Below are 25,985 nucleotides of genomic sequence, written 5' to 3' on the forward strand. Positions count from 1 at the left end.
ACAGACAGGAGGGAACTATGGGACGTGAGTCTGTCCCTCCCACTGCAGGGTGATACAGTGACACAGACAGGAGGGAACTATGGGACATGAGTCTGTCCCTCCCACTGCAGGGTGATACAGTGACACAGACAGGAGGGAACTATGGGACATGAGTCTGTCCCTCCCACTGCAGGGTGATACAGTGACACAGACAGGAGGGAACTATGGGACGTGAGTCTGTCCCTCCCACTGCAGGGTGATACAGTGACACAGACAGGAGGGAACTATGGGACATGAGTCTGTCCCTCCCACTGCAGGGTGATACAGTGACACAGACAGGAGGGAACTATGGGACATGAGTCTGTCCCTCCCACTGCAGGGTGATACAGTGACACAGACAGGAGGGAACTATGGGGACGTGAGTCTGTCCCTCCCACTGCAGGGTGATACAGTGACACAGACAGGAGGGAACTATGGGACATGAGTCTGTCCCTCCCACTGCAGGGTGATACAGTGACACAGACAGGAGGGACTATGGGACGTGAGTCTGGTCCCTCCCACTGCAGGTGATACAGTGACACAGACAGGAGGGAACTATGGGACATGAGTCTGTCCCTCCCACTGCAGGGTGATACAGTGACACAGACAGGAGGGAACTATGGGCATGAGTCTGTCCCTCCCACTGCAGGGTGATACAGTGACACAGACAGGAGGGAACTATGGGGACACGAGTCTGTCCCTCCCACTGCAGGGTGATACAGTGACACAGACAGGAGGGAACTATGGGACACGAGTCTGTCCCTCCCACTGCAGGGTGATACAGTGACACAGACAGGAGGGAACTATGGGACACGAGTCTGTCCCTCCCACTGCAGGGTGATACAGTGACACAGACAGGAGGGAACTATGGGACACGAGTCTGTCCCTCCCACTGCAGGGTGAACAGTGACACAGACAGGAGGGAACTATGGGACATGAGTCTGTCCCTCCCACTGCAGGGTGATACAGTGACACAGACAGGAGGGAACTATGGGACATGAGTCTGTCCCTCCCACTGCAGGGTGATACAGTGACACAGACAGGAGGGAACTATGGGACATGAGTCTGTCCCTCCCACTGCAGGGTGATACAGTGACACAGACAGGAGGGAACTATGGGACATGAGTCTGTCCCTCCCACTGCAGGGTGATACAGTGACACAGACAGGAGGGAACTATGGGACGTGAGTCTGTCCCTCCCACTGCAGGGTGATACAGTGACACAGACAGGAGGGAACTATGGGACATGAGTCTGTCCCTCCCACTGCAGGGTGATACAGTGACACAGACAGGAGGGAACTATGGGACATGAGTCTGTCCCTCCCACTGCAGGGTGATACAGTGACACAGACAGGAGGGAACTATGGGACATGAGTCTGTCCCTCCCACTGCAGGGTGATACAGTGACACAGACAGGAGGGAACTATGGGACATGAGTCTGTCCCTCCCACTGCAGGGTGATACAGTGACACAGACAGGAGGGAACTATGGACACGAGTCTGTCCCTCCCACATGCAGGGTGTACAGTGAACACAGACAGGAGGGAACTATGGGACACGAGTCTGTCCCTCCCACTGCAGGGTGATACAGTGACACAGACAGGAGGGAACTATGGGACACGAGTCTGTCCCTCCCACTGCAGGGTGAAACAGTGACACAGACAGGAGGGAACTATGGGACGTGAGTCTGTCCCTCCCACTGCAGGGTGATACAGTGACACAGACAGGAGGGAACTATGGGACATGAGTCTGTCCCTCCCACTGCAGGGTGATACAGTGACAGACAGGAGGGAACTATGGGACATGAGTCTGTCCCTCCCACTGCAGGGTGATACAGTGACACAGACAGGAGGGAACTATGGGACATGAGTCTGTCCCTCCCACTGCAGGGTGATACAGTGACACAGACAGGAGGGAACTATGAGACATGAGTCTGTCCCTCCCACTGCAGGGTGATACAGTGACACAGACAGGAGGGAACTATGGGACATGAGTCTGTCCCTCCCACTGCAGGGTGATACAGTGACACAGACAGGAGGGAACTATGGTACATGAGTCTGTCAGATTAAATACCTAAAAATACCATCTATCCTATCTTTGTTGATACAGGTTTTATTCCGGTTTAAGTCTATTCCAGCAGAGCATTGAAGAATAAAGGTCATGGCATTCCTAGTTTCTGGGGCAATTTAGTAGCCTTTTAAACCCGCTAAACACCCACAACTCAATGTGACACCCATACAAAAAGAGAATGAAAGGGATCCTTGGGGGTAATAAGTTTGTGCATTACTGCGGTGGGGAGTCAAAAGGGCCCCCAGCAAGCAGACTTGGCATTTAGCCAGAGACAACAGGGACAAATAGATAGTAAATGAGAAGGGACAGGGAATGAAGAGAGGGACATTTCCAAGGTGCTGAGTGAAGGGATGGGATGTGCACTATTAGACAGCAATGGATGAGATGAGTTTCAGCGTGATTCATATAAACAGATCACAGTTATTTTGGGCAGGATCCCTTCTAATTTACATTCTAGTTACCTGTTCTAATGTCATGTAGCGGAAACAACAGATACAGATATTGAATATAGAATGATGTGGGCTTGGGTATAGTTTTTAGTCCTAAATAAGGTGCAGACAAGAAATGCAGTGCGCATCTAAATTCATGTTAGCCAATAAGCTTGTGGAATGTATGTGTCTGGTTCTACTTAGTTTCAATGGAAAGGTCATTTTCATACTTCTTTCTAAGAAATAAACATAATTATTTAGGAATTTTATGTAGAGAAAATAAATGGCACCTGTAAACAATACAAGAAGTACTTAAAAAATATAATTTATTTAAAGGGAACCGCATTCACTTTAACAAATCTACCAAAACTGATCATTTTTCTTGTTAACTAGGAAATTATCTTTATTTGCTGTCAAAAATGACTTAATAATGAAAACACTGAGTAGGGTGCACAAGGGGCACATTTTTTTGCACTTTGACCTGCAATTTGCATTTTAGGATGGAGCTCTATGTAGTTTTAAGGCCCCCATACAGGGCCGATAAAAGCTGGCGACAGACGAGTCGGCAGCTTATTGGCCCTTGTGTGGGACCATCCAACGGGCTTCCCCGATCAATATCTGGCCTTTACGATCGGGGAGGATAAAAAACCACTTGGGATCACGGGTGCATCTGTGCGTCTATTCAGTCCCACGATCCGACTGCCCGTATTTGATCCATTATTATCTGATGACTGGGCCCTAGGGCCCACGATCAGATCAGCCTGATATCGCCCACTTCAATGTGGGCATATCGGGGAGAGATCCGCCACCTTTACAATGGACAGCAGCATTGCATGCTGTATTCCTAAGGAGTGGGTAGTGGGTGGCACATGTATCTGAAGCAGGAGACCCTGTAATCACCATATGTCTATAAGGGAAACCTCCCTTCAGGCAAGGAGAAGTCGGGGACCAATAAGGGACTAATAAAATGGTGTATTATAGTTCTCCCTCCCCAGCCCATCTCCCACCTTTAACATAGCCAAAACCAGAGTTGAGGCATGATCTGGCCAAGGGGGGGGGAGAGGAGGGACTGTTTGTGCCAGGCCCCCTAAGAAGATTTTTTGAGGGAGGCTCAGTGCTTGCAAGATACACAACTGTCTGAAACAGGGTATTACAGAGCAGGTGATGATGTAGGACAGACTAGAGAAGGTGAAGCAGGACAGGTTTGAGTGTGGTGGAGCAGAAAAAGAGGCAGAACAGACATGAGAAGGAATTTGGGTGAAGGATAGATCGAAAAGAAAGAAGAAGAAAAGTCTAGAGGAGGACAGAGCGGGTGAAAAAGAAGTAACAGGAACTAGACCAAGGCCGGACCAGGCAAGACCCAGCAGGAGCAAATGGCAGGGTCAAGTCATGAAACGTTCAAGGAACAATGTTCAGGTCAGCAAGTGATGCAGACGAAGAGTGTAAATAGGTCACACCCAGCTGATTGGCTGGCCCTAAATAGCAAATAAGGCTGCTGAGATGTAGCAGACACAATGGGTTAGAAAGGTGAAAAGCTTAAATTCACCAGTAACCTCCTGGATGCCTTTCTAGGGAAAGGCAGGCAAGAAATGGGAATTCCCTGGTCCAGATCCCAGAAGAGCCTTTCAGGCAGGAATTAAGCATTGTTTAGCATATTGCCTTGTTGTACTTACAGTGCGGTGCTTCTTCACCTTGCAACAAGTTCAGTGCAAAGTGCAGCTAACACTAAAATCACATGGGTGCAAGTGCCCTGAGAATGAGTCCTAAGGTGAGTGATTTATCTTGGATATGTAATTAAGGCCTAGAGTATTTTTCCTTTTTGTATGATATGGTATCTTTTAATCTAGCCCATAGTAATATCAGAAGATAAATCATAGCAGTTCCAGCGAATCTCTTGTATAAATTCAGCCTGCAAGAAGATAAATTGATTAATTTGGACTGAATCCCAGAGAAGTGTGCAACCCAAAGCCTGGTTCCCACCATTATTGCATTCCCCAAATCCCAATTGTTTATTCTATGCTTCTGAACATCATCATGGAATCCGAAGTTCCTTGGGTCAAAAACTGAGATGCTTTTATTGACAGTGCTACTTGTACTGTATATAGAGTGAGCTCTGCTGCCAAAGGACACGTGTGGTTATGTAAATTATGAGATCCTAAAACCATTTAATCCTTGTACAAAGAAAACATTTGGGCCAATGATTTTTTTGGGATTGAAATATATTCAGAATAAGCCTAAAGTGAAGGGGAAAGAAAGAATGGAAGACTGGTAGTAAGCGAGTGCTTGCATGGAATAATAAAGAGGGTTTCTGAGAATTTAGAACACCCCAAGTTCCAGGTTGATTATGCCATAGAGTCCTGCGTGGGTCCATTTTTTGGGACCCGTACGTTCAACCCGCAATCGCAACCCAGACCCACAACCCGCATTCTTACTCGCTTGGAACCACTACCCGACCCTACCCGCAAGTACCTGATCTGCAACCCGAACCCGCGACCAGCTGACCATCAAGAATCAGGAAGTGCTGTCATTGTAAACGGGAAGTGACATCATCGGACGTAGACATGATCAGAAAAAAAGGAGTAAAACAGGAAGTGCTGTCATTGTAAACCGGAAGTGACGTCATTGGAAGTAGCTGTGACCAGAAAAATGACCCGCGGCCTGACCCGCGACCTGCAAACCTGCAGAACCGTCAACCCATGTCTTTATCCACACCCAGAACTTATCCCCTCAACCCGCAAGGTACAGCAGGTTTTTGCGGGTAACCCGCGGGTACCCGACCCGCTGCAGGACTCTAACATAGGGATGATGCACTTTACATCTTGCCCTGTCCCTTCAAGAACTTGTGCCTGTTCCATCAATAAACAAGGTGACATATCTTTTTAGAAGGAGCATCATACCTTTTAATTGAATGCAGGCATCATGCTTATTCCCCAGGAAGCAAGGGCATGACCATCAAACTGCCATTAAACATTCTATTCCACCTTTAAATGAGTAACTTTTTGCTATTCAATAAATTCAAATGTCTAAATCTTTTCTTGGAATAAAAAGAATATCAACAGGTAAAGATGAGGGGGTGGGAGCGAAAGAATAAAATAGAATTTCTAAGAAAAAAAGATTAAATGCAAAGAATCTAACTCAGTAGTTAATCTCCAACAGGTTCAGACTAGTTAACGTTAACGTCTTGAAGGAAAAGGTTATCATATATCCCGAGGCAAAGGCAAACTAAAACCTGCTGATTATTAAATAAAGCTTTTCTTACATAAATTCTCTTTTTCTTGATGGTGAAGTCATTCTCCTACTGAGTGCGGTAGCAATCAATCTGAAATGAGTTCTGATTGGTCCACTGTAGTGAGGCTAACAAAGCAAAGTCCTGGGGCTATACTTTTATTTTGTAGGGATTTCTGATCTACTGTACATGTATGACTGGGAAACAAGTGTTTCTCAAAACATTTTCTAGTTTAGCAATCCCTTAGTCCCTGGGTAGGATAGTAATAAGTCATATGAATGTGTTACTTCGACAGCCAGGGCACCATGGGAGACATCTGTTATCCTTCTGCTCAGTAGAGACATACTGGCCTTGACATTCCTTTGTTTTTGGGGTTTTTTGCTCTCTTGGCTGAAATGTCTTTAGAATTCCATAACTTTATCATTTTCTCACAGAAGATCTGGACATAGCTGATCTTCCAGAAACAACAGCATGGGAGTCATGGCAGCTCCATGGTGAGTGTATTACCCAGAAACAAGCTGATGAAGGTTTCCAAATGATCATTGTGGGTATAAGTCTACATGAAGCATTATGCATTGTAATGTACCCACGGCAATGAGTGCTAGTCATGGAGCAGAGTTCATAATCTGCCATCTGTCTGGAGAATTATTTTATAGGTAGAATCTTAAGCTCTCTAGAGCTTGGAGGTCCTAGTGCCATGAAACTTGCATCATTGTGAACAGTTCCACCCTTGAGTAATGAATGATACTGGTATAAATCTAAATGTTCAGTGAATTGACTGTTGGTTTACTGGGGCTTTGTTTCTTTGAGCTGATCTCAGCTCAAAGAAAGGTTGAACTTGATGGAGATGTCAGCTCATCTTCCTACGTATAGAATCAATATAATCGTCGTCTGTTGATTGTGGCTGATATTGCTTTGGCTGGATGGAAAGTTCCACCTCCTGTAGACCTGAGATTGAGTTGTATCTGGCAAATCTGGCAAAGTTCCTCTCATCTGGCATGTTGCTAAACTACCAGATGTTGCCATGTATGGCTGTGTCTTCTCTCAAACTAGAAGTGACATCAACCAGAGACAGAGATACCAACCATGCAAAACAGCTGCTTTGGAAACAAAACAAAGAATGGACAGCTGTTCAACAAGCTCCTAAAATTGTTGATCCCCAAAACCGAGCCTTTGCTCATCCTAAAATTATACCGACAATTATGAATTTAAGACACATGTTTTGCAGGGGTGTTTACTTTTTGGGTAGAAATACATGGACTATTCTTCCTATTGCAGGTGCCATCTGCTTCCAGTTTACCAGGCATAAACAATATAAGACTTCAAACTGGATCAACCATCTACCACTGTTGAAAATAATTATTGTAACCATGGATATTCTGGTTTTTACCTTTGTTTTCTGAAAATACACCTCCTCATGTATTCTTCCCTAGTGACCTGTAGATATTGAAAGTCAATGGACAAAGGGAGGGAGGCCCTTGCAAGGAATTCTGTAAATACCACAGATTTTGTCTATAGAAGCATATAGATATGGCAAAGTGAACTGAGATGAACTTTATTCATTCTTGAAAATTTGTTCCACTTGGATGGACTTGGAGAAGGGAAGAGAGCCAGCTTCAGCATGGAGTAAACAGAAAGGGAAATAGCTAATTTGGGCTGGAGTTAGACAATGAATTTCACTGTACTATATTCTCAGTGGTAAATTTGTAATGGATTCAACTGGACCTGGGACAGTATGATCCTAAAACCATATATTGTTTTTTTATATAAAGTATAAACTGGGTCATTTTTATGTAATAATTGACTTAGACAATCCTTTGGTATGATTATATCTTTGCTGTTACTATCGCTTCTGGAAAATGAAGAAAAGTGGGGTCTAAAGACTCCACTCCCCATTGCATTTTTTTATGCTTACATAAATTACTCTTCTGAATCTTCCTCTTCCTTTTCTTCTGGGTCATTCTGTCGGCCATTGCTGTGTTTCTTTTATTGAATTTTGTTCACAAGTTTCTCTCTTTTTTGGCTGCTTTCTACTCTGGCTTTTTCATTTTCTAATTCCATTGTCATTTATCATTTTGCTATTCATACGTTCATTTCCAGTGATGAAGAATCAGATAACAAACCTCTGGGGTCTTGTGTCATGGCAGCTACAGTTTTGTTTATACAGGGTTGATATTTATCGGATATCTCCAATATACAGTATATCCCCAGGGCCAGCTTTGGTTCTTAATCACGCAACCTCCACCCAACTCCATGTTGTGTCCATTCAATTCACACTTTGGTATTTCCAACACAATGGCACATTAATACTGTACTAAAGCATAGTGATTCGCTATTTCAGTAATTCAAGCAGAACAGACCTACCACCCCCACATCCCACTTTCATTACTCGCCGTGCCCTTATTTATATTTTTTACAGAACACGTTGTAACTCTTCTGAACCTTGACTACAAACAACATCCTTTTGTTAGAGAAAGAAAAGACAGAGGGAGCTCACCCTTCTCAGCCAGTACACTGAAACTATTGTTACTGACTCCCAGCTAATGTCTCCAGTATTTCTCCCCAGGATATTTGAAAAATAAATGCACAGTACGGTGTTTCAACTGATTTTCCCTAAACCTTTCATTTTTTGTTACTTTAAGTTAAAATTAAGGGTCATAATTTTATTGAAAGAACCAATACATAATACCAGTTTTGTATTTTGGAAATATCACTTGCTGTATGAATCGAAATCGGACATTTTTGCAGGCATTTCTCCATTTACCACTTTAAGAGGCAAATCTAAAGATGGGTGAAATGTTCACAGGGGTGGGCAGGTCTCTGCACTCTATTTGCACCAAAACCTGCAGCAAGTCATTTCGCATGTAGGGCCAGGTCCATAAACATGATGTACTGTGCCATTTTTTTGCAGTTTGCACCCTGCTTTGCGCATCTTAAATTACTTATGCATTTATGATCCAGATGCTGCCCTGTGACAGACAGGCTACATTTTCTCTTACTCTATGGAAACCCATTTTTCCCACATGACTTTCTTCCATATGGTGATTGATATATAGCATATCCTTTATCTGAACTATGTAGTGAATGCATGAGCATGATAATTGCACTGGGTTACAGCAACATTTATTAAAGCGAAACTCTTTCTGCTGCACATAGTCACACACACGTGAAATTCATCAAATAATCAAGAGTATCTCTGTGTTAATTGACAAAAACAAAACAGCTGCTCCTTTTTTCCCAAACATCGTTATATAAATTCCCATTCAGCATATAAATTCCACAAATGGGCTACAGTATGTCTCATAGCTATTAAATCAATGCAGATTGCGCTCAACCTCTCCCAAACTGGGAAGACTGTACCTTATGTCCATATATAGACTGGCAGTGACACCTGACTGGCTGGTAAAAATTATGCTTGATGTCAATGTTATTAAAGGGGTGATTCAACTTTAAGTAAACTTTTAGTATGTTATAAAATGGCTAATTTTAAGAAACTTTTTAAGTGGCCTTAATGTTTTCTTTTTTAGCGTTTTTGAATGATTCTGCTGAAAAGTAACACCAAAAAATGAAAGTTTTAAAGTAATGAAAATATAAGATACTGTTGTACTGCACTGGTAAAACTGGTGTTTTTGCTTCAGAAAATATACTATAGTTTATATAAACAAGCTGCTGTGTAGCCATGGGGGCAGCCATTCAAGCACAGGATACACAGTAGATAACAGATAAGTACTACTATAGTTTATATAAACAAGCTGCTGTGTAGCCATGGGGGCAGCCATTCAAGCACAGGATACACAGTAGATAACAGATAAGTACTACTATAGTTTATATAAACAAGCTGCTGTGTAGCCATGGGGGCAGCCATTCAAGCACAGGATACACAGTAGATAACAGATAAGTACTACTATAGTTTATATAAACAAGCTGCTGTGTAGCCATGGGGGCAGCCATTCAAGCACAGGATACACAGTAGATAACAGATAAGTACTACTATAGTTTATATAAACAAGCTGCTGTGTAGTCATGGGGGCAGCCATTCAAGCACAGGATACACAGTAGATAACAGATAAGTACTACTATAGTTTATATAAACAAGCTGCTGTGTAGCCATGGGGGCAGCCATTCAAGCACAGGATACACAGCAGATAACAGATAAGCTCTGTAGCATACAACAGGATTCTTCAGAACGTATCTGTTATCCGCTGTGTATCCTGTGCTTGAATGGCTGCCCCCATGGCTACACAGCAGCTTGTTTATATAAACTATAGTAGTACTTATCTGTTATCTACTGTGTATCCTGTGCTTGAATGGCTGCCCCCATGGCTACACAGCAGCTTGTTTATATAAACTATAGTAGTACTTATCTGTTATCTACTGTGTATCCTGTGCTTGAATGGCTGCCCCCATGGCTACACAGCAGCTTGTTTATATAAAATATAAACACACCAGTTTTTCCAGTGCATGGCAACAGTACATTTTTATTACATTAAATCACTTTTTATATTACTGTTTCTTTAAACGGTGTCACTGACCCCATCTAACAAAAACAAATGCTCTTAAGGCCGCAAATTTATTGATTTGCTAGTTACCCATGAAGGATCTGAAATCAATATTCAGCCAGTATTAAAGGGGTGAGGTGGAAACACTAACCCCCATATGTAATAAAAGTCACTCAGGGGCAGTAACCCATAGCAACCAATAACATGTTTGCTTTTAAACAGGTGACCAGTAAATTCTACCTGTTGATTGGTTGCTGTGCGTTACTGCTCCTGGGCAAACTTAGTGTCTTTTATTATATAACCCCTAGGTGTTATACATAAGTTTTACTTTTCCTCTGCTTTGCTAATTCTCAGTCTTATCTCTTTTTATTCTCTTTATAGCTTCTCATGTGGATATTCTAAAAGCTCTGGAACTCCGAGAAGGCACCAGAGGAGTAACACTTGCGTCAGGACTTTGTACACAGCGGCAGGGGATTGAAGAGACGGATATCGCTTACCGATTAGAGAACAGAACACACTTCAGCGCTCCCACCAAGCAGCTATTCCCAGGTGTGTCCTCCAAGCCTGTGATGTTTTATTAAGTCTGATTAACCTGGAATATAGGAATAGTCAAAGTTTCAAAACTGCATGGGAAAGTGTGCGATAGGATAAAGCTGAATATATATACAGAGATTGTTTTGCTGATTTTGCTGGAGCTAATACTTCATACTCTGACTGAATGCCAATAACAACTAAAAGGACACGTTCTGAGAAACACTAATATAATTGCTCTAATTATATTATATAATTTACACTAATCTGGAGCTATTATTCTTGATACCCCTGACTTCATATGTTTTTACAGTCCTTTCCTAGAGTTAATTATCCCACTGTTACTATTGGCACCAACTCTCTCTACTATACCTGCTATCCCACAGTCACACTCCCTTCCCAGAGACTATTATCCACTGTTACTATAGGCACCAACTCTCTCTATTATACCTGCTATCCCACAGTCACACTCCCTTCCCAGAGACTATTATCCACTGTTACTATAGGCACCATCTCTCCCTACTATACCTGCTATCCCACAGTCACACTCCCTTCCCAGAGACTATTATCCACTGTTACTATAGACACCATCTCTCCCTACTATACCTGCTATCCCACAGTCACACTCCCTTCCCAGAGACTATTATCCACTGTTACTATAGGCACCATCTCTCCCTACTATACCTGCTATCCCACAGTCACACTCCCTTCCCAGAGACTATTATCCACTGTTACTATAGGCACCATCTCTCCCCACTATACCTGCTATCCCACAGTCACACTCCCTTCCCAGAGACTATTATCCACTGTTACTATAGACACCATCTCTCCCCACTATACCTGCTATCCCACAGTCACACTCCCTTCCCAGAGACTATTATCCACTGTTACTATAGGCACCATCTCTCCCTACTATACCTGCTATCCCACAGTCACACTCCCTTCCCAGAGACTATTATCCACTGTTACTATAGACACCATCTCTCCCTACTATACCTGCTATCCCACAGTCACACTCCCTTCCCAGAGACTATTATCCACTGTTACTATAGGCACCATCTCTCCCTACTATACCTGCTATCCCACAGTCACACTCCCTTCCCAGAGACTATTATCCCACTGTTACTATAGGCACCATCTCTCCCTACTATACCTGCTATCCCACAGTCACACTCCCTTCCCAGAGACTATTATCCACTGTTACTATAGGCACCATCTCTCCCTAGTATATCTGCTATCCCACAGTCACACTCCCTTCCCAGAGACTATTATCCACTGTTACTATAGACACCATCTCTCCCTACTATACCTGCTATCCCACAGTCACACTCCCTTCCCAGAGACTATTATCCACTGTTACTATAGGCACCATCTCTCTCTACTATACCTGCTATCCCACAGTCACACTCCCTTCCCAGAGACTATTATCCACTGTTACTATAGACACCATCTCTCCCTACTATACCTGCTATCTCACAGTCACACTCCCTTCCCAGAGACTATTATCCACTGTTACTATAGACACCATCTCTCCCTACTATACCTGCTATCCCACAGTCACACTCCCTTCCTAGAGACTATTATCCACTGTTACTATAGACACCATCTCTCCCTACTATACCTGCTATCCCACAGTCACACTCCCTTCCCAGAGACTATTATCCACTGTTACTATAGGCACCATCTCTCCCTACTATACCTGCTATCCCACAGTCACACTCCCTTCCCACAGACTATTATCCACTGTTACTATAGACACCATCTCTCCCTACTATACCTGCTATCCCACAGTCACACTCCCTTCCCACAGACTATTATCCACTGTTACTATAGACACCATCTCTCCCTACTATACCTGCTATCCCACAGTCACAATCCCTTCCCAGAGACTATTATCCACTGTTACTATAGGCACCATCTCAACCTTCCCTTTCCGCACAATACTGCTCTAATGATGAGGGTCATAACATCCTTTGTTTGTTGTGCATATGTGCATGACAAAGATTAGGAAGGAAAGAGCATGGAAGTGATGGAATAAACAAAGCATGAGCAAAATACCATGGAAATGTTATTAATGATAATGAAGTATTGTTCATTATATAAGAAAAATGTGGGCAAGGTTAGACAATATAATAAACTACTAGCCAGTATGCCAGTCAAATCAATAAACAAGGCCAGTGCTGATTCTGACTTCAGGATAGAAAGAATTTTTCTCCTAAATATTATTCTTATTACTCCACAGATGAAACTTTCCCTGAGGACTTCTCAATACTCATCACTCTGAAGGCCAGAAAAGGAGCTCAGTTCTTCATATTCTCTATTTATAATGAGCATGGCGTCCAGCAGCTTGGTGTGGAGATAGGGCGTTCCCCTGTGTTTGTATATGAGGACCAACATGGCAAACCAACCCCCGAAAACTACCCCTTCTTCAAAAAGATCAACTTGGCTGATGGCAAGTGAGTAGCAGAACAAGGAGGGACATCTTTTGTGATGGTGTTTGTGTTCTTGTGTTCTAGTGAAATGTTAATAATGCAATTTATGATGTATGCAATCACCTTTGTTACCAAAGCCTCGGACTAGAGGTGGCATAAAAGGGCAGGGCACATAAAGTTGCCTTATTTCTTAATAATAAGGCCTGTGTATAGTGATGGGTGAATCTGACCCGTTTCACAAAATGGCAAAAATTCTGTGACAAATTAGGGGAATGTAATAAAAGCAATGTGAAAAGTTATGCCATTGCGCAAAAAATTTTGCTTTGCACAAATTTAATATAGGTTTTGCGAACACAGAAACTGTTTAGCGACCACTTCCGACAGTGGAAGACCGTTTGCGAATTTTATAGTTTGCGCCAATGCGCAGTCAGTGTAATACGCTTACTAAAAAAGTCCTTATGTTTGCTCCAAAAGATTACCACAGCTTCAAGCTCTTCTTAAGAGTGCGCAATTAAAATTTGAAATAGGAACAATATTACATTGCGAGATTTTTATTCTTATTGGTGCGAATTGTTTTGCTCTTTGCGACTTTTATTACATTCCCCCGTATGGGCGTCTTTTCGTGGTGAAACTTGGCAAAAACTTTTGCTCATTACTACCTGTTTATTGTATAGCCAGGCTCGGAGACATTGTAAGTCACAGTGGGGCTGATTTATAAACAATGGGCAAACTTACACCTGGGCAGTAACCAATGGCAACCAATGAGATGCTTGCTTCCATTGTTCAACTTGCATCTGCCTGAAAAAAAATCTAATCACTGATTGGTTGCTATGGGTCATTGCCCAGGTGCAAATTTGACAGTCTTTATAAATGAGTGAATAAAATAATTTTGCTCTTTGCATCTGGAGCTGAAACAGAATAGAATTTACGCACCCCTTTAAGCACAGGGCTTCCTTGCACCTGATACCACTGCGCCATCTTTTTAATCAAACTGCTACGTACTGTGATGTTTAATGTCACATGGCACAGGAGATGATACGTAATCTCGTGCCCTATTGGTCGTCCATTCTAGGTGGCACCGGATAGCACTTAGTGTGGAAGGGAAAAACATAACGATGATTATTGACTGCGACAAGATGGAGAGTCACACGTTGGACCGGAGCACAAATCCCATCATTAGCACTGAAGGAGTGACTCTCTTAGGCACCAGGCTGCTCGACGAAGATGTGTTTGAGGTAACAGCGACCATAATATCATCATGTATTTTGCATTTGCTTTATTTTGTTATTATGTCAATTTTAAGGTGTCATCATCAATTGTTGTGCAGCACTTCAGTCTGGTTGTTAGGGTCCCACTGCTCCTAGCAACTATGTTTAAAGGGGACCTGTCTCCTTATGAAATAATGCCAAATCCTATTTTATGATATTAGTCAAGCAATATAAACTTCACTTACACTATACAAATTGTTTAAATATTGTTTTTTAAGTCTTGGACATACACAATCACAGCAAGCAGGGAGGCTCCATTTTGTGGACACTGTTGTTAAGGAAAGCTTTTCCTAATGACAAAATCTAGTTGATGGGTTTCAGTGGGGGACCTGATGTCCAAGCAGTGGCTACACAATTAGAGGAGGGAGGGGGAATTTGAGGAGCACAGTCACATCTAGGAAGAGCCAAGTAGAAAGTGAAAGCAATTGCCTGCCCTGCCTCTGTGCCTAAGGCATAGGGGAGGGGCAGGCAATATATGATTGACTGATACTTTTAAACAAGTTTATAACAGGTATGGGTGTTTTTTTTTAAAAAAAAAGAATTTGGGTTTCATGTTTAATTTGAAAAGGACTTTTATTATACAGATTTTTATGTCTGGGTGGCAGGTCCCCTTTAAGTGACAGACTAGACGATGGAGAGAGTCTGAAAAGAAAGGCAAATAAGTCCAGATGAAAAGTTGCTAAGAATAAGTTATTCTATAGGGTCTTTTACATCAGAAACTGCTGTAAGTTTACAGTTGCTGCTCATTCGATGAAGATGTGTGGATCCAAAGCTGCTCCTTGCACTTCTGTAAGTTGCCATTGCTGCTGCTTGGTCCATTCTGCCTCCTGTTACACGTTAGGCAGAGAGCACCTAGTGATGCAGGCGATCCCTGGAGATCCCACTCTCTTAGAAGGGGGTGGTACTGTAGCTTCAGGGGTTCCCAGGAGACCTCGTCAGTTTCTGCACCTCATCAGGTGCACAGATCATTTTGAGTGAGCACTGGAACTGAGGCCATCCACTATGGCGCTGGAATTATGTAGGAAAACGATGCATTGTGATTAAAAAATGCGGTGCACTGGGTGCTTGAAAATGACCCCTTAAGCGTTATAAAGACACACTTCCCCTTTAACCATTTTCAGTAGTAATGGGCGAATAAATTCGCGAAACCGGTGAATATTCGCCGGCGTCCAAAAAATGGATGCCGGCGTCAAAATCGAGACGCCGGCACCATTTTGCTAATTTTTCGCCGTTCGCAAATTTCACGGGAAATTCACAAATTATTAGGCGAAGCGAAATGCCACAGATTCGCCCATCACTAATTTTCAGTGGTTTTAAAAGGTGGTTCACCTTTCAATACACTATTAGTATGTGCTAGAATGGCTGATTCTAAGCAACTTTTCAATAAGTATTCATTTTTTTCTTTATTCTTTTTTGAATAATTTGCCCCTTTCTTCTGACTCTTTCTAGCTTTAAAATTAGGGGTCACTGACCCCATCTAAGAAACAAATGCTCCATAAGGCTACAAACTTATTGCTATAGCTACTTTCTTTTATTGCTCATCTTTCTATTCAGGCCCTCTCCTATTCACATTTCAGTCTCTCATTCAAACCATTGCATGGTTGCTAGGGTAATTTGGAGCCTAGCAACTAGATTGCTGAAATTGCAAACTGGAGAGCTGCTTAATAAAAAGCTAAATAACTCTCAAAAAATGAAAAATGAAAATCAATTGCATATTGTCTCAGAATATCACTCTCTACATCACACCAAAAGTTAATTTAAAGGTGAACAACTCCTTTATTGTTGTTAGTAAATGTAATGTAATTGAAAGCAGCTTCTGCGCTGCTGGTTCTGTCTCTTAAAACAACATAGCAGAAGTCAGCCTTGAATGCTTCTGCACAAATCTGTTAATTAACCGGCTTCTTGCTACATTGTTTTATAAGTCAGAACCACCAGGGCAGAGAACAGAAAGGGACAGATACTGCAGTTATTTTTGGGTTAACATCTCCTTTAAAGGGGATCCTGTCATCGGAAAACATGTTTTTTTCAAAACGCATCAGTTAATAGTGCTAATCCAGCAGAATTGTGCACTGAAATCCACTTTAAGAGAGAAATGCTTTCTGGCAGGCTGCTGTTTTTCCTTCTCAATGTAACCGAATGTGTCTCAGTGGGACATGGGTTTTTACTATTGAGTGTTGTTCTTAGATCTACCAGGCAGCTGTTTTCTTGTGTTAGGGATCTGTTATCTGGTTACCTTCCTTCCCATTGGTCTTTTATTTGGCTGCTGGGGGGGGGAAGGGAGGGGTAGATATCACTCTAACTTGCAGTACAGCAGTAAAGAGTGATTGAAGTTTATCAGAGCACAAGTCACATTATTTGGGGCAGCTGGGAAATTGATAATATGTCTAGCCCCATGTCAGATTTCAAAATTGAATATAAAAATCTGTTTGCTCTTTTGAGAAATGGATTTCATTGAAGAATTCTGCTGGAGCAGCACTATTAACTGATTAATTTTGAAAAAATGTTTTTATTTCCCATGACAGTATCCCGTTAAGTATAAGCACAATGAGAGGAAATGTAACAGGGTATATATAATAGATGAGCCCTAAATAGCCAGTACCAGGGAATAATGCCTGCATGCCTGCTCAGAAGTCATACTCAGCAGTATCTTGTAGTCCCCAGGCAACGTCAAAAGGGCAGAGATGTTTTTTTCTCATGAGCTGAATATTTTCTTGTGGTTGAAACAATGTTCTCTGCAGTGACGAGGGCCGTCCCAGGGGAAGCCGTGTGGGATGGGAGTTTTACATGGACATCTGCCTGAGCGGAATTTTATATGTTGTGGTTGGGGAAGGAGGAAAGAGGTGTGTGAGAGAAGAATAAAGGGAAAATATTCCAATATTCACAATTTCTTTGTCTTACTACTGAACCTGCTGCTACTGATCAATCATAGTGTTCATTACTGACATGGAAATGTTCTAATGGAGCGGATACATGGTTGGCATTATGGAAGCAAAGATCAATATTATTCATTGAGATGATCCTGATACCCATATTTGTTCTTCTAGCAATACAATATAGCGAGTCTGGGCCAAGGCAGCATTATACTGTAAGTGTGTCTCCTGCAGCAGATTCTCATTGGCTCGGGCCACTGTTTACTCTTATGCCTGGGACCAGTCCAGGGAAGAGAGAGTTTTATGCACATTGAATTGTGTCAAACAACAACGAGTGTGTAACCAGCTGGAGCTCTGACCTGCAACCCTTGGAAATGCTCAGGATCCCGGCCAAAAAAACTCATCCGAACGCTGCCAACGTCAATAATTCTTTTTGTGAAAGAGACAGGAATTACATTTTATGGATGAGGCTTATACAGTCATCTAATAGGGGGAAAGGTTTGTTGGGAAAGTCAAAGAATAAACATGTGATTTTCCATTACAGTGAACGATAGGGAGTTATAGGGTGGGGTTATATGGTGCAATAGGGGGGCAAATTGGCATGAGTTATATGGGGCAAGTACAGAGGAGTTAAATTGACCAATAGACAGGGTCAGGGACAGCATCCTACAGTGCTCCCCTACAGGATCGACGCAAATCCTAACCTGCCGATTTAGAAAGAGGGATTATATGGAGCAATAGGAGGAGTTATAGGGAGGGGTTATATGGAGCAATAGGAGGAGTTATAGGGAGGGTTATATGGAGCAATAACAGGAGTTATAGGGAGGAGTTATATGGAGCAATAGGAGGAGTTATAGGGAGGGGTTATATGGAGCAATAGGAGGAGTTATAGGGAGGGGTTATATGGAGCAATAGGAGGAGTTATAGGGAGGGTTATATGGAGCAATAGGAGGAGTTATAGGGAGGGGTTACATGGAGCAATAGGAGGAGTTATAGGGAGGAGTTATAGGGAGCAATAGGAGGAGTTATAGGGAGGGGTTATATGGAGCAATAGGAGGAGTTATAGGGAGGGTTATATGGAGCAATAGGAGGAGTTATAGGGAGGGGTTATATGGAGCAATAGGAGGAGTTATAGGGAGGAGTTATATGGAGCAATAGGAGGAGTTATAGGGAGGGGTTATATGGAGCAATAGGAGGAGTTATAGGGAGGGGTTATATGGAGCAATAGGAGGAGTTATAGGGAGGGTTATATGGAGTAATAGAAGGAGTTATAGGGAGGGGTTATATGGAGCAATTGGAGGAGTTATAGGGAGGAGTTATATGGAGCAATAGGAGGAGTTATAGGGAGCGGTTATATGGAGCAATAGGAGGAGTTATAGGGAGGGTTATATGGAGCAGTTATAGGGAGGGTTATATGGAGCAATAGGAGGAGTTATAGGGAGGGTTATATGGAGCAATAGGAGGAGTTATAGGGAGCGGTTATATGGAGCAATAGGAGGAGTTATAGGGAGGGTTATATGGAGCAGTTATAGGGAGGGTTATATGGAGCAATAGGAGGAGTTATAGGGAGGGTTATATGGAGCAATAGGAGGAGTTATAGGGAGGGTTATATGGGACAATAGGAGGAGTTATAGGGAGGGTTATATGGAGCAATAGGAGGAGTTATAGGGAGGGTTATATGGAGCAATAGGAGGAGTTATAGGGTGGGGTTATATGGAGCAATAGGAGGAGTTTTAGGGAGGGGTTATATGGAGCAATAGGAGGAGTTATAGGGAGGGGTTATATGGAGCAATAGGAGGAGTTATAGGGAGGGTTATATGGAGAAATAGGAGGAGTTATAGGGAGGGTTCTAAGGTGTTGTGTATTTAAGCTAGTTTTTGTGTGTGTGAAATAAAGACGGTGAACTGATAACAGCCTGTCTGCATTACTGGGATATAACATATTGTGCAATAGGATGAGTTATAGATAGGAGTTATATAGATGAATATGAGGAGCTAAAGGGACAGATTATATGGAGCAGTAGGTGGAGTTATAAAGAGGGGATATAGGAAGGGATGCATGCAACAACTGTAGGATTTTACAGAGTAATAGGAGGAGTTAGGGAAGGATTACTTTAAGTAAAAAAGAAATTAGAGACAAAAAGATTAAAGCAAATAGCAATAAAGCAATAGGAGTTAAAGGAAACAATTATACTATATATATATATATATATATATATATATATATATATATATATATATATATATATATATATATATATATATATATATATATATATATATACACACACACAATTAAAGGGGCAAGCCACCCATCTCCATGAAACATGGTGTCTGTTTATTATATCATGGAACAGTCAGGGTGCTAAAATAGGAGAAATAGTACTTTAAATATTTTTTTCATGCTCCGATATACTTTGGGGTACCAGGGATGTAACTGTATGAAAAAAAGACCCATGTTTATGATAATGTCTTATTGCCAAGTTTAGGGGGAGCCCACATTTTTCTTTGGGGCCCGGTAATTTTTAGTTACACCAATGGGTGAGGCTTTTGCTCACTATCAAGTTCCCATTACACTCCCAACATTATTAGGAAGAACCCCCTAAACTGGCTCCCAGCCTGTATAATAAAACAATAATATGCCATTATCTTTTAGTACTGAGCACAATTCATCAGCCCCTTTATATAGCACAGAGGCCCTGGAATATTTGGGAGCCGTATCCGCCCAACCATGTAGTACAGCAACAGCTGAAGATAGAATAAATCTGTCTGTAATTATGTGAAACTAAATGTATATTACAACTGATTACGCTTTATTCCTCCAATGGAAATATCAGGAAATTACATTTACCCATTAGACATGCCGTATTATTTTGGCATTGTTTGAACGATCATCTTTTCTCACGCTCAGCATGTATGAACTCATATAGTTACAGACAACCTCATGCAGTTTTATTTTCCAAGCCAGCAAGCCTATATAGTGATATATATATATATATATAGTGATGTGCAAAGCCCCAATCTCCTCAAAGTCTGCTTTTCTGTCTTTCTCCCTCCCTGGCCCTTTTTCCTAAATATTTCAGTTCACCAGGGAGAAAGAAATAGTTTCAAGTGCCAGAAATCTCAAATGCCTTGTCAGCGTGAAGCCAGGAAAGAGGGCGGGGAGTCAGATGAGGGGACTGAACACAGCCTACACCCCAATTATGAACAACTTGATTCTAAATTTAAATTTATCTTGGAATACTGTCCCTTTTCTTGTCAAAGGAACACAAAGTAGTTTACAAAACATCAGCCTTAATAACCATAAACATTACCATAAAATTGTGTTAGTAAGGGCTATTCCACACGGGGAGATAGCGACGCGTTTGCGGTCGCGGCGACAAAGCGCCGCGACCGGCGCAGGCGACAGTTTTGTATGGGCGCCTATGTAAAAACGCCTGTGCTAACCACACGAGGCGATGCGCTTTTCAACAGTCGCCTGAAAATGCCTCGCCAGGCTTTTTCAGGCGACTGTTGAAAAGCGCATCGCCTCGTGTGGTTAGCACAGGCGTTTTTACATAGGCGCCCATACAAAACTGTCGCCTGTGCCGGTCGCGGCGACTGTCGCGGCGCTTTGTCGCCGCGACCGCAAACGCGTCGCTATCTCCCCGTGTGGACTAGCCCTAAAGGGACGTATCTCCTTTGTCATTGTATGGTATATGTCTCTCTGGACTGGCCATGAAAATGTAGGCATTGTAAAACAATAGGAGGGCTATGGTGATAACGAATAGGCTCCGTACTTGGTCTGCTGTTGTTCTCCCTGTACACTCTGTCTTTGGGAGATCTCATCCATTCATTTGGCTTTAATTATCATCTGTATGTTGATGATACCCAAATATATTTATCCACCCCTTCATTAACAGCTGAAACAGAGGCTCAGATCTCTAACTGCCTCCTGGCTATCTCAAATTGGATGAACCAGCGCCACCTCAAACTCAACCTAACAAAAACTGAACTTATCATCTTTCCACCTAAGCCTGGTCCTACTCCCCTATTTACTATCTCTATTGATGGCTCATTAATCCTGTCAACTCAGCTCGCTGTCTGGGGGTAATCTTTGACTCCTCTCTCTCCTTCTCTGATCATATTAACACCACTCTCAAAACCTGTCACTTTTTCTTACGCAATATTGCCAAAATCCGTCCCTTCCTTTCACCTGATACATCCAAGACGCTCATGCATGCTCTCATCCTATCCAGACTAGATTACTGTAACCTTCCACTAACTGGCCTCCCTAACTCCCATCTCTCCCCTGTACAGTCTGTATTAAACACTGCTGCAAGAATTATCCTCCTCTCATCCAAAAGGTACAGGCCCCTCTGCTGCTGAAGTCCTTATCATGGCTTCCTATAAAACAAAGAATAACTTATAAACTCCTTCTCATAACCTTCAAAGCCCTTCATTCCTCTGCACCTTATTACATCTCATCTCTTGTCTCTCTATATGTTCCTGCCCGAAACCTCCGCTCCTCTGAGAGGAACCGCTTGGTTGTACCCCCCACTACTACTGCTGTTTCCCGTATCAAACCTTTCTCTTTTGCGACTCCTTATATTTGGAATGCCATTCCTGAATCTCTCAGGAGAGAATCCTCCTTCAATGTTTTTAAAACAAAACTCAAAAACTACCTCTGAGAGCACCTGGATAACACCTGAACTGGCACTTATATAACAGTGTAACAAACTGTAACCCACAGCACCTTAATACCCCTCTGAATTGTGTCTGTATGTTACCCTCCCATTTAGACTGTAAGCCCTACGGGGTAAGGTCCTCTAGCCTTTTGTTTCCTTGACACTGAGCACTTAATCTGTATTGTAATTATATTTTTTATATTTATGTGAATTGTATTTCTAATAATGCACTTATTGTTACTTTTTATTCCAATGACCCCTTGTTTGTTACTACTAATTTATTGTTTTGTTGTACAGTGCTTTGCCCTCAAGGAGCGCTTTACAAATAAAAATATACATACATACATACATAATCACAGATAACCTGCCTGAGACAATGGAAGCTTATGCAAGACTTTAAGCCGAGTCAGTAACAACTTTATAAAAGGACTCAAAAATCAAACAAATATTAGAAAACTCATTTCATACTATAACCTTTAGACAAATAAAGAGGCATTGCTGGGACTATTGCCTATGGCTTGGTCAGGCCTGGGCACACACAAGAATAGACATGATGTAACTCTTGGGTTTGAACAGATGAGTGGGCACAGGATTCCTCTTTCAAAATAGAAACACATATTATTTTGGAAAGCAGCAACTTTATAAATGTTAGGACACCAGCTAATAAGTCCTTAAGATAGTGTCTTTATGCTCAGGTATTGCTCCTTTGCATAAAAAGTTTTCCCTCTTCCCTATGCCCATGAAGAAGTGTCATCACTAGTCAATGAGTCCTATAGACCTAACAAGGCTACAGAGATATATACACATTGTGGTAACAGTCACCCTGCTATAGTTCCTGGGATACCAATGGCACAAAGAAGCACTCACCCCAAATCTCCCCCTAACTGGCCTTCAGACTGGGCCCCCTTAGCTCATAACAAGGTTACAGATATATAGAAACATTGGGGTAACAGTCACCCTGCTATAGTTCCAGGGGTACCCAGGGCACAAATAAACACTCACCCCAAATCTCCCCCTAACTGACCTTCAGACTGGGCCCCCTTAGCTCATAACAAGGTTACAGATATATAGAAACATTGGGGTAACAGTCACCCTGCTATAGTTCCAGGGGTACCCAGGGGACAAATAAACACTCAACCCAAATCTCCCCCTAACTGGCCTTCAGGCTGGGCCCCCTTAGCTCATAACAAGGTTACAGATATATAGAAACATTGGGGTAACAGTCACCCTGCTATAGTTCCAGGGGCCTTGTCACAGTCTTTGCCACGTTTCTAGAATGTTGGTGTTCCTCTGTACTGTTCTATTATTCACTGCCTCTGCTAAATCTCTACATTCCATGTCTTTTGGGGCACACCCATAGAATGTGGGCAGCTTTCACTCTTTCCATACCCTACTGTACATAATGTGTGTGACACAGCTGGATACTTGGACCGTTACCATATTGCTACCCAGGTCAACCAAGTTCTTCCAGTCAATTAAAACCAATGACATCATGTGGGATTCCATGCTGGCTTGTAATCGTTCGTGTTAGAAGTTTTTCATGAGATCATTAAAGTGAATTGAGTTATTCAATGCAGTCTTTTTATTCAGTTCAGGCAACTGACTTGATGCATTGAGATTAGCAGGACCTTATAAAACTGGCTTATCTAATTTCCCACCATAACTGCATTGCATAAACTGCCATGTGCGGTCATATGTGAATATATAGTTCATACAGGCATAAACCTTTCCTAATAGAAGTATGCCTGTGCAATTAAACAAACAGTGCCTTAATTGCTCATTAACTGCTCCATTCCTGGTAAACAGGTGCCGTATAACATTTCTTGCTTGTAATCAACATTATAGATATTTTATTTGGCATGATCTGTTCTCTTTTATCTCTGCTAAATGTGGGCAGTCAGGGCTGCCATTAGAAATCACGGGGCCCGCCCCATACAGCAAAATTTTCTCCCACCCCAGATCCTACACCGCAGTTAAAAGACCACACAGACATCAGCGCTAAAAAAGGTAACCCCCTACATACTCACAAGTTATAAAAAGCTATTGATGGGCAGTTAAAAACGTTTTTTTTTTTAAAATTGGTGGTCAGGTCCCCCATACAAGTTAAAAAAAATAATTGGTGACCAGGGCCCCCCTATAAGTTAAAAAAAAAATATTGGCACCAGGGCCCTCCATTAGTGATGGGCGAATTTGTTTCGCTTCACTGAAAAATTCACGAATCTCCCTCGAAATTCTCAAAATGGCAAAAATATTGTGAAACGCAAACAAAAAATGTGCAATTGCATTAAAGTCAATGGGCGTTTGTTAAGTTGTCGCTGGCGACAAAAAACATTGACACTGGCGAAAATTCACAGACGAATTTTCGTGGCAATTTCAAAAATGTATTCACCTGCGGCGAACCGCGCAAATTCGCTGCAAATTCGCACCTGCCAAATATATGTGGCCATCACTACCCCCATACGTTTTTTTTATAAAAACATTGGCTCCAGGGCCTCCCATAAGTTTTTTTAAAAAAAAAAAAAAACATTGGCGCCAGGGTCCCGTTTACCAGTTAAAAAAAAATTGGGGCCCTAGAGAAAACATTGGTGGCAGGGGCCTTTAGATTATTAAAATAATACATTGGTGGCCAGGGGATTAGAAAAACACACATTGTTGAATTGAACTCGTAGCTTCAGGACTTCAACTTCGCCTCCTTTAGTGACTTTGGGTTTTTTCCCTGCTTCAGGACTTCAATTTCGTCTGTTTTCATGACTTTCGGCTATTTCGAAAAGTGCAGCACAGCCAGGCCCCCCTTCAGGCCCGGGTCCAGTACAGCAGTATTCCCTATGCCCCACTGATATTGGCCCTGTGGGCAGCATTCATTGTTTCCATGCTCTACTGTCCATAATGTGTGTGACACAATTGGATACTTGGACCATTCCCATATTGCTACCCAAGTCAACCAAGCTCTTCCATTCAATTAAAAACAAGGACATCCCAAGTGTGGGGACAATGGCCAAGTCAATATGGCTATAGTCAATATGGCCTGAACTGTGGGGTAAAGCATATGAAGAAAGGTTAGAATGGAGAAATAAGTTAATAAAAAATCTGTGGGTAAATGCTTATTTAATATTTTTTCCACTCCTGCAGCCAAAGCAGATTACCTGCTGCATTTTAAAGAAAACTAATTTGGAGGGAGTGCAACTTCTGTACAGAACAGCATTTGATCACCATGAACAAACTGTGAGACAGACACATTGAATTGCAGGTTTAGATTTTATGAAACAATGCTTAATGGCGGTGCAACCAACTGAGGCACACACACATTTGTAAGAGACTGCAGAAGGACCACACAGTTAAATAATACTCTAAGAATACCTGGTGGTCTTGTGGGATGGCAGAGACGCCTGTCAAGCTCCCTTTAGGGATGCCCACAGCCATCACATTCTCTTCTGTGCACGCGCTCATTCGGTTTAGATGTATTTTCTTTCGAAGTGCATATTCTGCAAGAAAATTCAAATATTTAAAGTGGCCATGACCTATTTCCTATTGCCCAACGTAGTACTATTTCTTGATAGTTCCTTGATGTGATTCAAGGCTGATTTCTGTGTTTTCCTTACCTGTCTCTTCCTGTTTCTCTTCCCGGCCCCTGTTTTTTTCCTGTACTGACCTTTGGCTGTTCCTGACCATTCTCTCGGATCCTGACTTTTTACTGCGTTACTGTTGGTTTGACTCCAGCCTGTGCCCTGACTTTGCTCCTGGTTCCCGATTCTGTATTGCACAGATTGGTATCAACCTTGGCCTGACCTTCAACTACGCTCCGTTCCCCCTCCTTCCTGTATACGTCACAGTTCTCTTGCCTGCCCAGAACTTTCCCCTTGGTCCCCTCACTTTAAGACCTGGAGGCATCTGAGTAGTAGAGGGCTCCTCCCAAAGCAAAAGGCAGAAACGTAAGCTGAGACCGGTACCTAGGGGTTTGTTCTGGGGTTTGGGATACCAT

At 42.4% G+C, this 25,985-nt stretch overlaps 1 protein-coding gene across 3 annotated transcripts in view; it reads left to right on the forward strand.

Annotated features, from left to right (window-relative positions):
- col5a3.L (collagen type V alpha 3 L homeolog) overlaps positions 1 to 25,985 on the forward strand; it is a 142,896-nt gene that overhangs the window by 27,415 nt on the left and 89,496 nt on the right. For all 3 annotated transcript variants that reach the window (XM_041587221.1, XM_018253662.2, XM_018253663.2), the window contains exons 2-4: positions 10,621 to 10,788; positions 13,013 to 13,226; positions 14,275 to 14,437. In XM_041587221.1, the coding sequence (XP_041443155.1) occupies positions 10,621 to 10,788; positions 13,013 to 13,226; positions 14,275 to 14,437 (545 nt within the window). The remainder of the gene's footprint in view (positions 1 to 10,620; positions 10,789 to 13,012; positions 13,227 to 14,274; positions 14,438 to 25,985) is intronic.

The sequence above is a fragment of the Xenopus laevis genome, chromosome 3L, assembly GCF_017654675.1.
Source record: "Xenopus laevis strain J_2021 chromosome 3L, Xenopus_laevis_v10.1, whole genome shotgun sequence".
NCBI lineage: Eukaryota > Metazoa > Chordata > Amphibia > Anura > Pipidae > Xenopus > Xenopus laevis.